The sequence below is a fragment of the Penicillium riverlandense genome (genome assembly GCF_028828495.1).
Source record: "Penicillium riverlandense strain IBT 135883 chromosome Unknown utg000007l_segment0_segment0, whole genome shotgun sequence".
NCBI classification, from domain to species: domain Eukaryota; kingdom Fungi; phylum Ascomycota; class Eurotiomycetes; order Eurotiales; family Aspergillaceae; genus Penicillium; species Penicillium riverlandense.
The window spans coordinates 2,455,990-2,467,394 of NW_026643198.1; the positions used below are offsets into that span (position 1 = coordinate 2,455,990).

General features: G+C 51.6%; 5 protein-coding genes across 5 annotated transcripts; 2 read left to right on the top strand and 3 right to left on the bottom strand.

Moving 5' to 3' along the window:
* Positions 1-236: 236 nt before the first annotated feature.
* Positions 237-970, bottom strand: N7474_008570 (ubiquinol--cytochrome-c reductase subunit 7; the record flags this gene model as incomplete). The annotated part of the gene is made up of 4 exons (XM_057199980.1): positions 237-326; positions 446-499; positions 568-676; positions 804-970. 4 exons carry the CDS (start codon positions 968-970, stop codon positions 237-239), a joined length of 420 nt encoding a protein of 139 aa, XP_057050681.1.
* A 584-nt stretch (positions 971-1,554) lies between these two features.
* N7474_008571 (uncharacterized protein) lies at positions 1,555-2,867 on the top strand (the record flags this gene model as incomplete). Its single annotated transcript, XM_057199981.1, has 2 exons — positions 1,555-2,032; positions 2,083-2,867. 2 exons carry the CDS (start codon positions 1,555-1,557, stop codon positions 2,865-2,867), a joined length of 1,263 nt encoding a protein of 420 aa, XP_057050682.1.
* Positions 2,868-6,146: 3,279 nt separating this feature from the next.
* N7474_008572 (iron-sulfur cluster assembly scaffold protein) lies at positions 6,147-6,900 on the top strand (the record flags this gene model as incomplete). Its single annotated transcript, XM_057199982.1, has 3 exons — positions 6,147-6,374; positions 6,454-6,682; positions 6,743-6,900. 3 exons carry the CDS (start codon positions 6,147-6,149, stop codon positions 6,898-6,900), a joined length of 615 nt encoding a protein of 204 aa, XP_057050683.1.
* A 732-nt stretch (positions 6,901-7,632) lies between these two features.
* N7474_008573 (ABC1 kinase family protein) lies at positions 7,633-9,638 on the bottom strand (the record flags this gene model as incomplete). The annotated part of the gene is made up of 4 exons (XM_057199983.1): positions 7,633-7,883; positions 7,932-8,504; positions 8,557-9,161; positions 9,217-9,638. The coding sequence occupies 4 exons, from the start codon at positions 9,636-9,638 to the stop codon at positions 7,633-7,635; spliced, it is 1,851 nt and encodes a 616-aa protein (XP_057050684.1).
* Positions 9,639-9,849: 211 nt separating this feature from the next.
* On the bottom strand, positions 9,850-11,145 carry N7474_008574 (uncharacterized protein; the record flags this gene model as incomplete). The annotated part of the gene is made up of 1 exon (XM_057199984.1): positions 9,850-11,145. The coding sequence occupies one exon, from the start codon at positions 11,143-11,145 to the stop codon at positions 9,850-9,852; it is 1,296 nt and encodes a 431-aa protein (XP_057050685.1).
* Between the last annotated feature and the right edge of the window lie 260 nt (positions 11,146-11,405).

Consider the following 11,405-nt stretch of genomic DNA (forward strand, 5'->3'; position numbering starts at 1 on the left):
TGTGGCCATCCATAAACGCACGATGGCTGGTTTATCGCAATAAGAGGAGTATACGATCAGAAGAGCCAGTAGATAGTACGAAGAAATCGATTTGTACACTATCCGTACACACAGGTCATAATCACCCCCTCAGCATCGCAGAAACAAAAGAAATCCAATGTCTATGTCACGCAGAAAGCATCTGCCACCCTTGATGGTTTTCATGTCAAGTCTCGCTGTCAGGAGACTGCACGGATTTACCGGCGAACAACAAGGGTGTCCAGGTCCTCGCGCTCCTTCGCCTCCTTCTCGATCTCGCGGATGATCGGGCTCAGGTACTCAACATCCTGTGTATAAATTGTTAGTATCATGCTTAATCAGACGGACTCCGCATGAAGTGACAAATCCGTGTAACCGGGTTGGCCAATCTAGGGATCCATGCGGGGCGGGGAGAAAATCAACTCACCTCCTCAGGCTTGGTCTGCTCGTTGGGAGGGAGTAGGGTGTGGGAGATGGAGCACTGCAATTGAATCGTTGGTTAGGTCCTGAGCGCAGATTTCAGTTTAGAGAGAACTAGGCGACACGAACCTGGAAAGCGCGGCGGATGCGGAAGACACGGTCGTAGGCCTCCTTGGGCGGCAGGCGCTTGATGGCGTTCTGGACATGGAGGTTCTCCTCGGGGATCAAGTCATCGAACCTGGGCGACAGTCAGTCATCGTGGGTTTTCGAGGGAAATTCGCAGACAGGATCCGACAGGACCCGGGACAGAAGTGACACAGCTGCGACCATCACGGAAAGCCACCGTGGCCTGCAATTGAACACACTGCCCCAGTCTTCGTATACATCGGAGCGGGTTGGGGGGTTGGTGGTCGTACTTGAGGCCGAGTCTCCTGTAGCCGGCAGCGTCGGCGTACCACTGGGACAGCGGCATCATCCAGCGCTGGAGCCATGGGCGCTTGACAATAAAGTTGGTGATCGAAGGGGCAGACATGATGGATGCCAGGAAGGCCAATTGGCGAGGGTGAGCAGAGGGTGCAGGGATGGCTAATGAATCGTGAACGAACGCGAGATGACCCGATGTTGCGAGGTTGTGCAAAACGGGAGCTTGACACTAGACCTGAAGCGGCAGAATCCACGTGACCGGGCGAGACAGGCAGTGGGGAGGAACAAGAGAGGAAAGGAATGACCCGGAGAACTCCACCTCACCAACTCAACCGGTGTCTCTTCAACTTTCTCTTTGGGGCTCCCTGTGCTCACACCGAGATGGGCTGTGTTGATCCCGAAGCTCTGATCTGATTCCCTACCCCAACTAGGGGAGCTGTGCGAGCGAAACCCCGCCCAGGATCACAGCATCCCAAAGAAGCACACCGCACCGCTTCGGCAACCATCGGCTCCCTCACAAAATCCCTGCTCACAACACTCCCTATCCGTGGACTCTCTTTTTTGCACTCCTCCACTGTGACTCCCTAACCTAGTCTATTTTTTGGGTTCCGGATCGAGCAGACCGCTATGCTCCGACCCCGGAGCCCTCGGTGATATCGGACAGACTACGCCTTGTGAGCGCTGGCCCCCAGGATGCATTCTGAGAGCAGAGGTGCCCCGGCAGCTGCCAGCAGCTCGCCAGCTTCCTCGCCTCCAACGGAAAACAATGCTGCCTCGCCCACGCCTCGCATGCCGGCTGCCGATGTCGATGCCCCGTCCACCTCCGCCTTTATGACTCGCCTTGAAATTCTCTCCACTCGCATTCCGAACTTCTACATTGCTCCTGTCTGTGGAGCGAGCGCCGGGGTGGCGTCTGGGATTGTGACTTGTCCTCTGGATGTGATCAAGACCAAGTTGCAGGCTCAGGGAGGCTTTGCCCGACGGGGGACGCAAGTTGAAGCCAAGACATTGTACCGGGGGATGCTAGGTACGGGACGGATGATCTGGCGGGAAGATGGAATTCGTGGTCTGTACCAGGGTCTCGGCCCTATGCTGCTGGGCTATCTTCCGACCTGGGCTGTCTACCTGGCCGTCTATGACCGGTCTCGTGAATATTTCTACGACCAAACAGGTATGTCCCTATCTCATTTATTGTGAAGTCTATCCTGACCCCCTTGGCAGGAAGCTGGTGGCTATCCCGAGGGTATGCATCAATCACAGCTGGCGCATGCTCAACCATCGTGACGAACCCCATCTGGGTCATCAAGACCCGGCTCATGTCGCAGAGTCTCAAGAAGAGCAACGAGGGCCTGCGTGCGCCATGGCAATACCAGAATACCTGGGACGCCGCTCGCAAGATGTACCAGATTGAAGGCTTTCGCTCGTTCTACTCTGGCTTGACTCCCGCTCTCCTGGGGTTGACTCACGTGGCCATCCAATTCCCCCTTTACGAATACTTGAAGATGGGCTTCACCGGCTACGGGATCGGCGAGCACCCAGACACAGGCAGTTCCCACTGGGTCGGCATTTCGTTCGCTACTTTCCTAAGCAAGATCTGCGCCAGCACCATCACCTACCCTCATGAGGTTCTGCGAACCCGACTCCAGACACAGCAGCGCACCCCTCCGCCGACTTCCCCGGAAGAGATTGCTTTCCGAGGAGGCCTGGAACACCCGCATGACCGCAACCGTCTTCCAGGGGCCCTGGGCTCGTCTTCGGACGGCATGCCCAACCGCCCTCGCTACAGCGGTGTCATCCGCACGTGCCAGACCATCTTGCACGAGGAGGGGTGGCGCGCATTCTACTCCGGGATCGGCACCAACCTGTTCCGGGCCGTCCCGGCTGCTATGACGACGATGCTCACCTATGAGTACCTGCGCAAAGTCATCCACAAGTTCCAGCATGAGGGTCAGATGAAGAAGCGGCTGGAAGAGGAGAAGTCTGCCGAAGCATCTGGGATGATTTAAAGCCGCCCCCCTCCGAGTCTGATCTAGACACGTCTCCTTCAACCAACCTTGACACCTCAGATATTATTTCTCTACTCCTCGACACCCTCCCATCAATCTCCGACCGGCCTGTCATCCCGGATCTTTCCACAAATGTGCATAGAACAATGGGCGGCGGGTGGATCAGTTGCCTGCAATCAGTTTCGGATGGCTTTTTTCAAGCGCTTGTCTTGCCTCTCTGCATTCACAAAAGATCGTTTGCTTCTCTACTTTTTCTTTCGGCATAGATGGCAGTTCCTGTTCACACCTCAGCCTTGACATGTGAAAACTTCCCCCGACCTGACCCAGTCACTTACTTGCACACAGACCTGGGCTGCTTTTTGTCAGTTCCACCTCTCTCACCTCATCAACTCCTCGTGTCCTTTTTATGAGCGTCTCTTTTCCTCTTTTCCCCTTTCTTTTGTGTCAAGTACCTACCGTATCTAACATCCCCGCATGGTTTTTGCGTGTCGAGTGTACATACATACCATATTTTATCTGCCATCATATTAATGGCTTGCCCTTTTCATTTTTTGCTTCTCTACTTGCTACCTATCTTGTAGAAAAGCTTGTAGCTAAGAGTTAGTTGGTAACTCAGAGGTTGTCAACAATCACGTGATTTCTACCCCGATTTGATTTTCTTTTCTTCGCTTGGTCTTTCTCTTTTCTCTCTGACACCCAACAACACTCCACAACCATTTTTGCAACCACCTTCAGTTTTCATGAAGAGTTTAGACCCTAGGGCTGAACCTTACTGGTGTTTCCTTCTTATGGGTGCTACCAGTCTTCACACGCAAAATGTGGCCTATCCTCAATCAAGACTCCCAGGTTGAATTTTCTGATCTGGCAAGGACTGCATCGTGATAATTACACACATCTCAACAAAATGACCTTTCGCCCTCCTTAACATAGTATGCTATAGTCCTGTGACTGACTGGCCTAATGTGTGCCAGTCTAGGGGTGAGCATTGACTGCTACTGACCATATCCACCTAGCCTTCCCTCATCCCTCCTCCTTTCTCCTCCCAAATGACCCTTTTTACGAACTGCACCACTAGTTCTAGACTACCCTCATCCTCCTTCGTTATCTATATGATGATTCCTTTCTTTGAATATTGACTTCTAGGCTGTCCCACACTTGGACGCCTGGACATGATCATTCATACACTGAAAATTCTGATTGATAATGAGGAAGATGGAAGTTTCTTTCCCTTTTCTATCTCTCCGGTAAATTAGTTCTGTATTGAATGTTATAATCGATCTTCTTCTTTTGTCACTCTTGTTCCTCGTAGCGGAGCAATGAATGGTAGTCGCTAATATAATATTCAAACTCCTTAACATAAAACATCCTGCCGCACGCACCTTGAATGAAATATATCCGACCCAATGCAATGGTATCAAAGAGATAAGTAATAATGGTACAATGTCCAATAACAAAAAGACCACAAATATCTCTTCATAGTCCTAATTACCCCTTCCCCTTCCCATTCCCCTCCCCCCTTTTCCCTGCCTGACTCTCCTCCAGAGCCAGCTGAACCCATGACTGCTCTTTCCCAGACCGGCCAGATGGTGTCTGTTGTGACTGAGAGGGCAGTCCTGACGAGTTTTGCGTCTGGGCCTCGCGCCGGGCACTTCGGATGGAACTGATGCAGTAGGAGCAGAGGATGATGGCCATGGTGAAGGCTGCGATGGGGGCGTTGAGGGACTTTGTTGTGTGAGGGGTCAGTATTAAAATAGGCTTGGTGTTTGCTTTATGGAGTGGAATTGTGGGATTGTGGGGATTAGGCATATGTGGTGTAGTATAGAGAGTCGAAAAGGACATGGATGGATTGATGGATTGGCATTTGTGGTTGGGGATTTGGGGCAGTTTGCTTGATAGATAAGGGAACGATTGACTTACACCAGACTTTCTGCCTAGTCCCTTTGGAGTTGGTGTGTTTTGTTGAGGCATTGTGCAACAGTGAGAGCTTTGAATATGGCAGTGACAAAACAACATGAGGTACCTCATCGGCAGATCCAAGATGTCTATGCCTCAGGCAAATAATAGCGTGGAATGTCGCGTATCTGCGCGTCCACCGTTTATTCTTTTCTTCTACAACCCGACCATGTCTCAATTCAGTACCCAAACTAGTGGAAATCGAAAGCCAAACGCAGAGCTATCCAGAGAGCAGCGTTCCGCAATCCTATCTGCCCTTGAGCTTGGCCAATCGCCTACCAAAATCGCAAACGATCTACGCGTTTCCCGCAAAACTGTATACTGCACACGCGAGCGCCTTGAACAACGCGGAGACGTTGATTCCCGGCCTCGTAGTGGTAGGCCTAAGCTTTTTACCCAAACAACTTGCAGATATATTGTTCGACTCGCGCGCCGGAACCCGTCGTGGGGCTATAGGACCCTATCTGCGAATGCACCCGAAAATCCAAGCCGGGATACAATTCGTCGCATTTTAAAAACTTATAACCTTCAACAGTACAAAGCAAGGCGTCCGATACCTTTGAATCGAATTCCTGCTCGAAAACGGCGTCGATTGGCCCGTCTTTGGGGAGGTAAATAAGTGGATTTACGTCATCGGGAAGTGTGACCAGACTTCTGCGCTTATGCCTAGCCTGGCCTGTTAGATCTTATTGTACATACATATCATTTCCGGGATTAACTGCTACGAAGTACGGTATTTGCTGATTGAACCCTCTTGATGTTTTATTGCTCCTTTCTCCGAGTTCGTTATCCCCGTTCTCAGGAACTAATGCCCGGATTCGGGTATAGATACCACCAGCCGGTCACCCCTACAATCCGTTGTCTGCAGAACCCCATCGAATTCGTGCTCTTACAACATAAAAAATGATTACAGTATTAACGTGTCAATCCATTTGGATTTACATGGCCCACCGTCTATCACTCTCCACCAGTAGAATCAGCGGCTAGTCCATTGGCCCGCGGGAAATCGGGAAACTCGAGCAGGAATGGCCGCGACCAGTGTCGCCACCGAGTTCTTTCGCTGTGATATCACCACCCACAAGAACAGCTGCACTTCTCCACTGAGTAAAACAAATAATAGCTATCTTCAAAATATACTAACACTGTGTGAAAAGATCATGAGTCAGCTTCTCCGAAAGTCGGAGGCAAACGACTTCCCCATCAGGCTAGCGCGCTGACCTAATCCCGGCAATCAGATTCAAGCATTAATTCATCATCGTCTCGCCTCTTCTCCCTCCCGTATCTGATCTTCTTCATACCATCCACTCATCCATTCTATCCATCACCATGTTCAAGCGTCTAGTTTCCATCACACCCCGCGTCGCCTCCGTGGCGCCGCGCACCACTCTCGCCCCCCTCTCGGGTCTGCAGAGCGTCCAGCCCACCATCTCCCAGCAGCGTGGTGCCGGCCCTGCTCCCCGCCAGCAGCGGAGAGGATACCATGAGAAGGTGCTCGATCACTACAACAACCCCCGGAATGTGGGCTCCATGAAGAAGACCGATCAGGATGTCGGGGTATGTAGCACATCGTGAAATTTCCGTGATCTGGTCGTTGGCCAAGCCGAATTAAAACTAACATCTCTTCTCTTCCCAGACCGGCCTCGTCGGCGCCCCCGCCTGCGGTGATGTCATGAAGCTTCAGATTCGTGTCAACAAGGACTCCAACAAGATTAGCGACGTCGTCTTCAAGACCTTTGGCTGCGGCAGCGCCATCGCCTCGTCAAGCTACCTCACCGAACTCGTTCGAGGCATGACTCTCGAAGAGGCCGGAAAGATCAAGAACACCGATGTCGCCAAGGAGCTCTGCTTGCCTCCTGTCAAGCGTATGTCTTTCTTCCTATATGCTTGTTGTATTGTACATCTTGCTGACGTCTCTTCTTAAGTGCACTGCTCCATGCTCGCCGAGGACGCCATCAAATCCGCCATCTCTGATTACTACCTCAAGAACCCCAACTCCCGCGCCACCGACCTGTCGGGTACGGGCGGTGCTATCCCTGATGTGAAGGTTGAGATTGAGCAAACTCCAGCTGCTGCTGTATAAATTGGTCTTTATCGGTTGATTTGGTGGAGGAAAAGCGATACGGGAAATTTTTTCAGCAAGCGACATTCATTTATTTTTGACGGAGTGCTGTCTTTCGCTGGGAAAAATTGTCTTGCGCATGGTCCCGTGGTGGTCGAGAAGAACAAGGCATGATCTTATTGATCGCCTTGAGGCTATCATCGCGGATGATGAGCATTCAAAGAAACAAATTAGCGAATTTGTTTAGTGTACAGATTCTTTTTTTCCTTTGTCCTGTTGTGTTCCACGATTTTTTTTTTCTGACGGGGCGCCTGGGATATCAACTCACAACTCAAATTCACCATTCTCGGAAACGTGAAGGTGCCGCGATAGTTTCCTAATGAAACGACCTGATCCCTTATTTCTACTGTAGTGTAGACAATTCTGATCTTGTAGGAATCAGTCAATACAGTCATCTATTGTTCTGTTCAGATCTATCTGCAATCTATCTATCTATACAAAACCATAACCGCCGAGGCAGCCTGGGTGTTTCAAAGGCAGAACAGCAAGAAAATCTAGTGCAGAGAAAAGGAAAACAAAAGCAGTTGAAAACGCCGACGCTGATGCACAGATAGACCCGAGACAATCCGTGCCCATTCGAAACCCTGAAAATGAGCACAAGGGAAGGGAGAGAAAGGGAGGGGAGGGGGGGGATATATGTACGAGGGAGACAAGAAAAACACAAAGAGACAGACAGACGGAAAGAAAGAAAGCTTAACTGCTCAGGCCGAAGCGGCTCTTCAAAGCCAGCAGAGTCTCATAAACAGAGAGCTTCAGCTCAACGCGCAAGAACCCAGCCCAGGCGCGCAGGAACCGGAAGAAGTTGAAGAAGTGCAGCGCGCCACCAGACTCCTGGATGGACTCCATCTGCTCCTCGAACACAGTGCGAGTTGCGTACCGTGCGAGAATCAGGAACGTGCGCATGGGACCTTGGCGGGTGTGCAGGTTTTCATCAAGGCTGCGGGCTGGTCGACGTTAGTTGAAAGTACGCTTGCAAGAAAAGAGACACATACTCAGATCGTTGGTCTTGAGAATCAGAAGAATAATGCGTGGCACTTTGCCCAACAGATCGACGAGCTGCTGGAGCATGCCTTCGCCTAACGCGCCGGAGATATCGTCTTTCTCCTCGGCTGTTCGAGAAGAGACAACATTCTTCTTGGCGAGAACGCGGTAATCACGACCGGTGATAGCGCTAGCGAAGAGCGGGAACTGCTCGTCAGTCACGCCGGCAACTTTGTACGCATACTCGCGCATCCGCGGCAGGTCCGCATCGATCACGGCTAGCCACAGCTTGGCGTAGTTGCGGCGCAGCTCGCGGTCGATGTTGCGGTACAGGCCGTGGTCGTACAAGATGATGTCGAAGTTCGGGTGCTTCCGGTTGGGGTTGAGGCGGATGGCGATATTGCCGCCGTGCGGATCACAGTGTAATGGCGCGTCGTCACCGAAGATCATCTCGTTGAAGATGTGCGCTAGCGCGGCGGAGACTTCGTCACGGTCGATATTGTTGGCGTCGAGGAACTCGAGGTCATCGGGGCGTCGGCCGGCGATGAATTCCATGACTAGGATGCGCTTTTGGGACCACATCACTAGAGTTGTGTTAGTATCTTTCATGCCCAAAATATCCCCCAAAAAGCTTACCTTCAGGAATGACCAATGGAGCATCGGAGTGCTTCTTGAAATACTCGCTCGCGCGAGTGGCGTTTTCACCCTCCATGCGGAAATCCAACTCCACTGGCAGCGACAGATCCATTTCCCTTGACAACCATTCCAGATCATATTCCGGGAAGAAGCGCTTGAGCATCGAGAAGGTGAAGCGTGTCAGAGCAAGATCCAAAGGCACCCATTCCGCCAGCGCGGGATGCTGGACTTTAACAGCGACCTTCTGCCCCGTTTCCTTGAGCGTGGCAATGTGCACCTGAGCCAGGGAAGCAGCGCCGGTAGGTTCGGCCTCGAACGAAGAAAACAACTCGTCAATGGTCTTCCCGGTATCAGCGACAAACATCTCCTCGATGGACTCGATCGACGAGACGGGGCATTTGTCTTGCAGCGGGATGAACGTCGTTGTCCACTCGACCGGAAGCAGGTAGCCCATGCTGCTGAGGTGCTGGCCCAGTTTGATGAAGATCGAGCCGTTCTTCTCGAGTACGCGCAGGGTGCGCTCTGCGCAGCGCTTGTGGCATGCGCGCACTAGTTCGTCCTGTTCTTCGGGGGTGGAGGTTTCTTGCTTGAGGGTTACGCGGTAGCTGTTTCATTCGTATCAGTGATCGTAGGCCGAGACAATATGCCAGGCTAACTTACTCGTTAATACACACGGCCAATGTGCCAACCACGCGACCACTTCTCTCCGCTGCACGGTAGGCATGCTTGGCCTGGTCGGAGAAGGCTAATGCGCCGAGACCAAGCAACCCGACAATAACCAAGTACTTGACTGTCTTCCCCCGAGTCTGTTGTTCCGTCGTGGGGGTCTTCACCGAATCCGTGGTCTTAACCGGAGCCGACAGAGGCGAGGTAGTCGTGAAAAAGCGTTTCTCATGCCAGGCAAGTTGCTGCGGTCTCCATGACGAGAAATTGCCTGCACCGAGCAGAGGGGACTGGCGCAGAAAAGCGTTTTTCGAGGTCAGGCGAGTAGAGAAGCCGGAAGTCGACAAACGGCACGCGCCTCCTCCGATGGCCGTGGAATCGAGCGCCAATGCCCGCAACGGCCGAAACGCTGCCCTCATCCCGAAGGGAAAAACTGGGGAGAAGAATGTTATAGATCGCAGAGCAGAGCGCAGAGCAGGGACTCGGGATCAGGCCATGTTTTGAGATTTTTCGCTTTTCGCCGCCAATCGGCTGCGGGATCGGGACATGCACGTGATTCCGATCTATACACGCCGGGGGCCATTTGCTCTTGATTATCTGGCAGAAGGATAGTATTGATTATTGTGAGATTCAGGAATCAGCTACTAATTTGATTTCTGCAATGGTTTCCACAGTTTGCATCTCTCCCGCCACAGACAGGCAAACCGCCCAAGTCACCATATGGCTATGCTTGACGGCGTAAGTCGTGAAATCAGGATAAATCGTCGGCACCCGCTGGATCAATTCTTTCCCATAAGTCAAACCGTGTGGATGCAGAACAAGCTGGAACATGTGCCCAAAGTTGATAGGTTGGCTATCCTTCCCTGTAGAGATCACGCACGGAGACTCTAGCTTTTCAAAAATACTTTCCAATCTCAAGCTGGTAGTAGACGAATGCTCCTGGCGGCAGTGAGTACTTGAGTAGTGGGCGCTTGTTAACCTGCTCGGCACAAGCACGGCGCTTTTATTGCAGATCATCATCTTGATCCAGTTGATCCGGACCTGTCTCGACACTCCTCTGATAGACTCGCTGGTTTTCTCATCCTCAGGTGTGATATTCAGTATCAAGGGGATAGGCAATGGACCACCAAGTTGGATAGCGCGAGGAAAAGAGAGCTCGAGTTTGCAGCAAAACTCAGGTATCTTCGACGAGCCGAAGAACCTGAACATCTTCTGTTTCATGGACAAGTCCACATTCTCCATACCCGGAATCAGCCGTGGAGTCCGGATTTTGCTTTTCATCATCTGCTGCTGCAGACTATACAGCAGGCTTGTCTCCTGTACATGGTGCCTTATGGTGATAGGATGGGTCGTAGTAAAGCTCTGCCATGCATTACCGCGAGTATATCGCAATTTCGCTTCGAGGTAATACTCGATACAGCACTCAGAAAAACCATCTTTACTCTCGCCTCCAGTCGAAAAGGAGCCAGGTAAGATATTGTGCGCGGGATGGTTCCTGTCTAGTGGGATAAAGCTGGACTCCTGGCGATGTCCCAATCTCACCGAGTCTTGAGGCTTTGTGGGAATCTGAATAGAAAACGGCCAAGTAGCCGCCTCGTCGCTATTTTTGGGAACATGCAAGGGCCCAGAGAAGAGAGTGATCGGTTTGGGGTTTAGGAGATGCCATTCGGCGGGATAGTTGCCGTTGAGTTTGTGGTCATTTCTATTGCCGTTACTGTTGCTGCTAGCTTTTCTGCTGGCACTCTCTTCGAGATTTGTCCTTATAGAACTCATCAGCGCTAGCGAAACGGTGGCTTCGGGTGTGATGATCGGCTCAGGGCGAACCAAGTCGCCGATGATAGTGTCGCCGGGGGCGTACTTCCATCCCGGAGGCGCTGCGACGACGAGCTTAAGCTCGGTCTTGTTGCGATCCGTAGAAAATGGCATGCTTGTAGCTGCCAGAAAAAAGTCGAATGAAAGAGCCTTTTAACGCTGTGATATAGAATTCAGATGTACAAGTTTTGTTGTCACGATAGAACAATCTGACGGCGGCTGGTTGCGGAGTGACCAATAGGACCGACAGAATTGACCCCATGCACCCCAGAAATGACAGAAAATAATTATGTCTTATTCAAGTAATCAATACTCTTATGGGCAGCATCCAGTGCTCATCATAGTCAAAAAAAAAGTACAGACGTTCAAGGAAA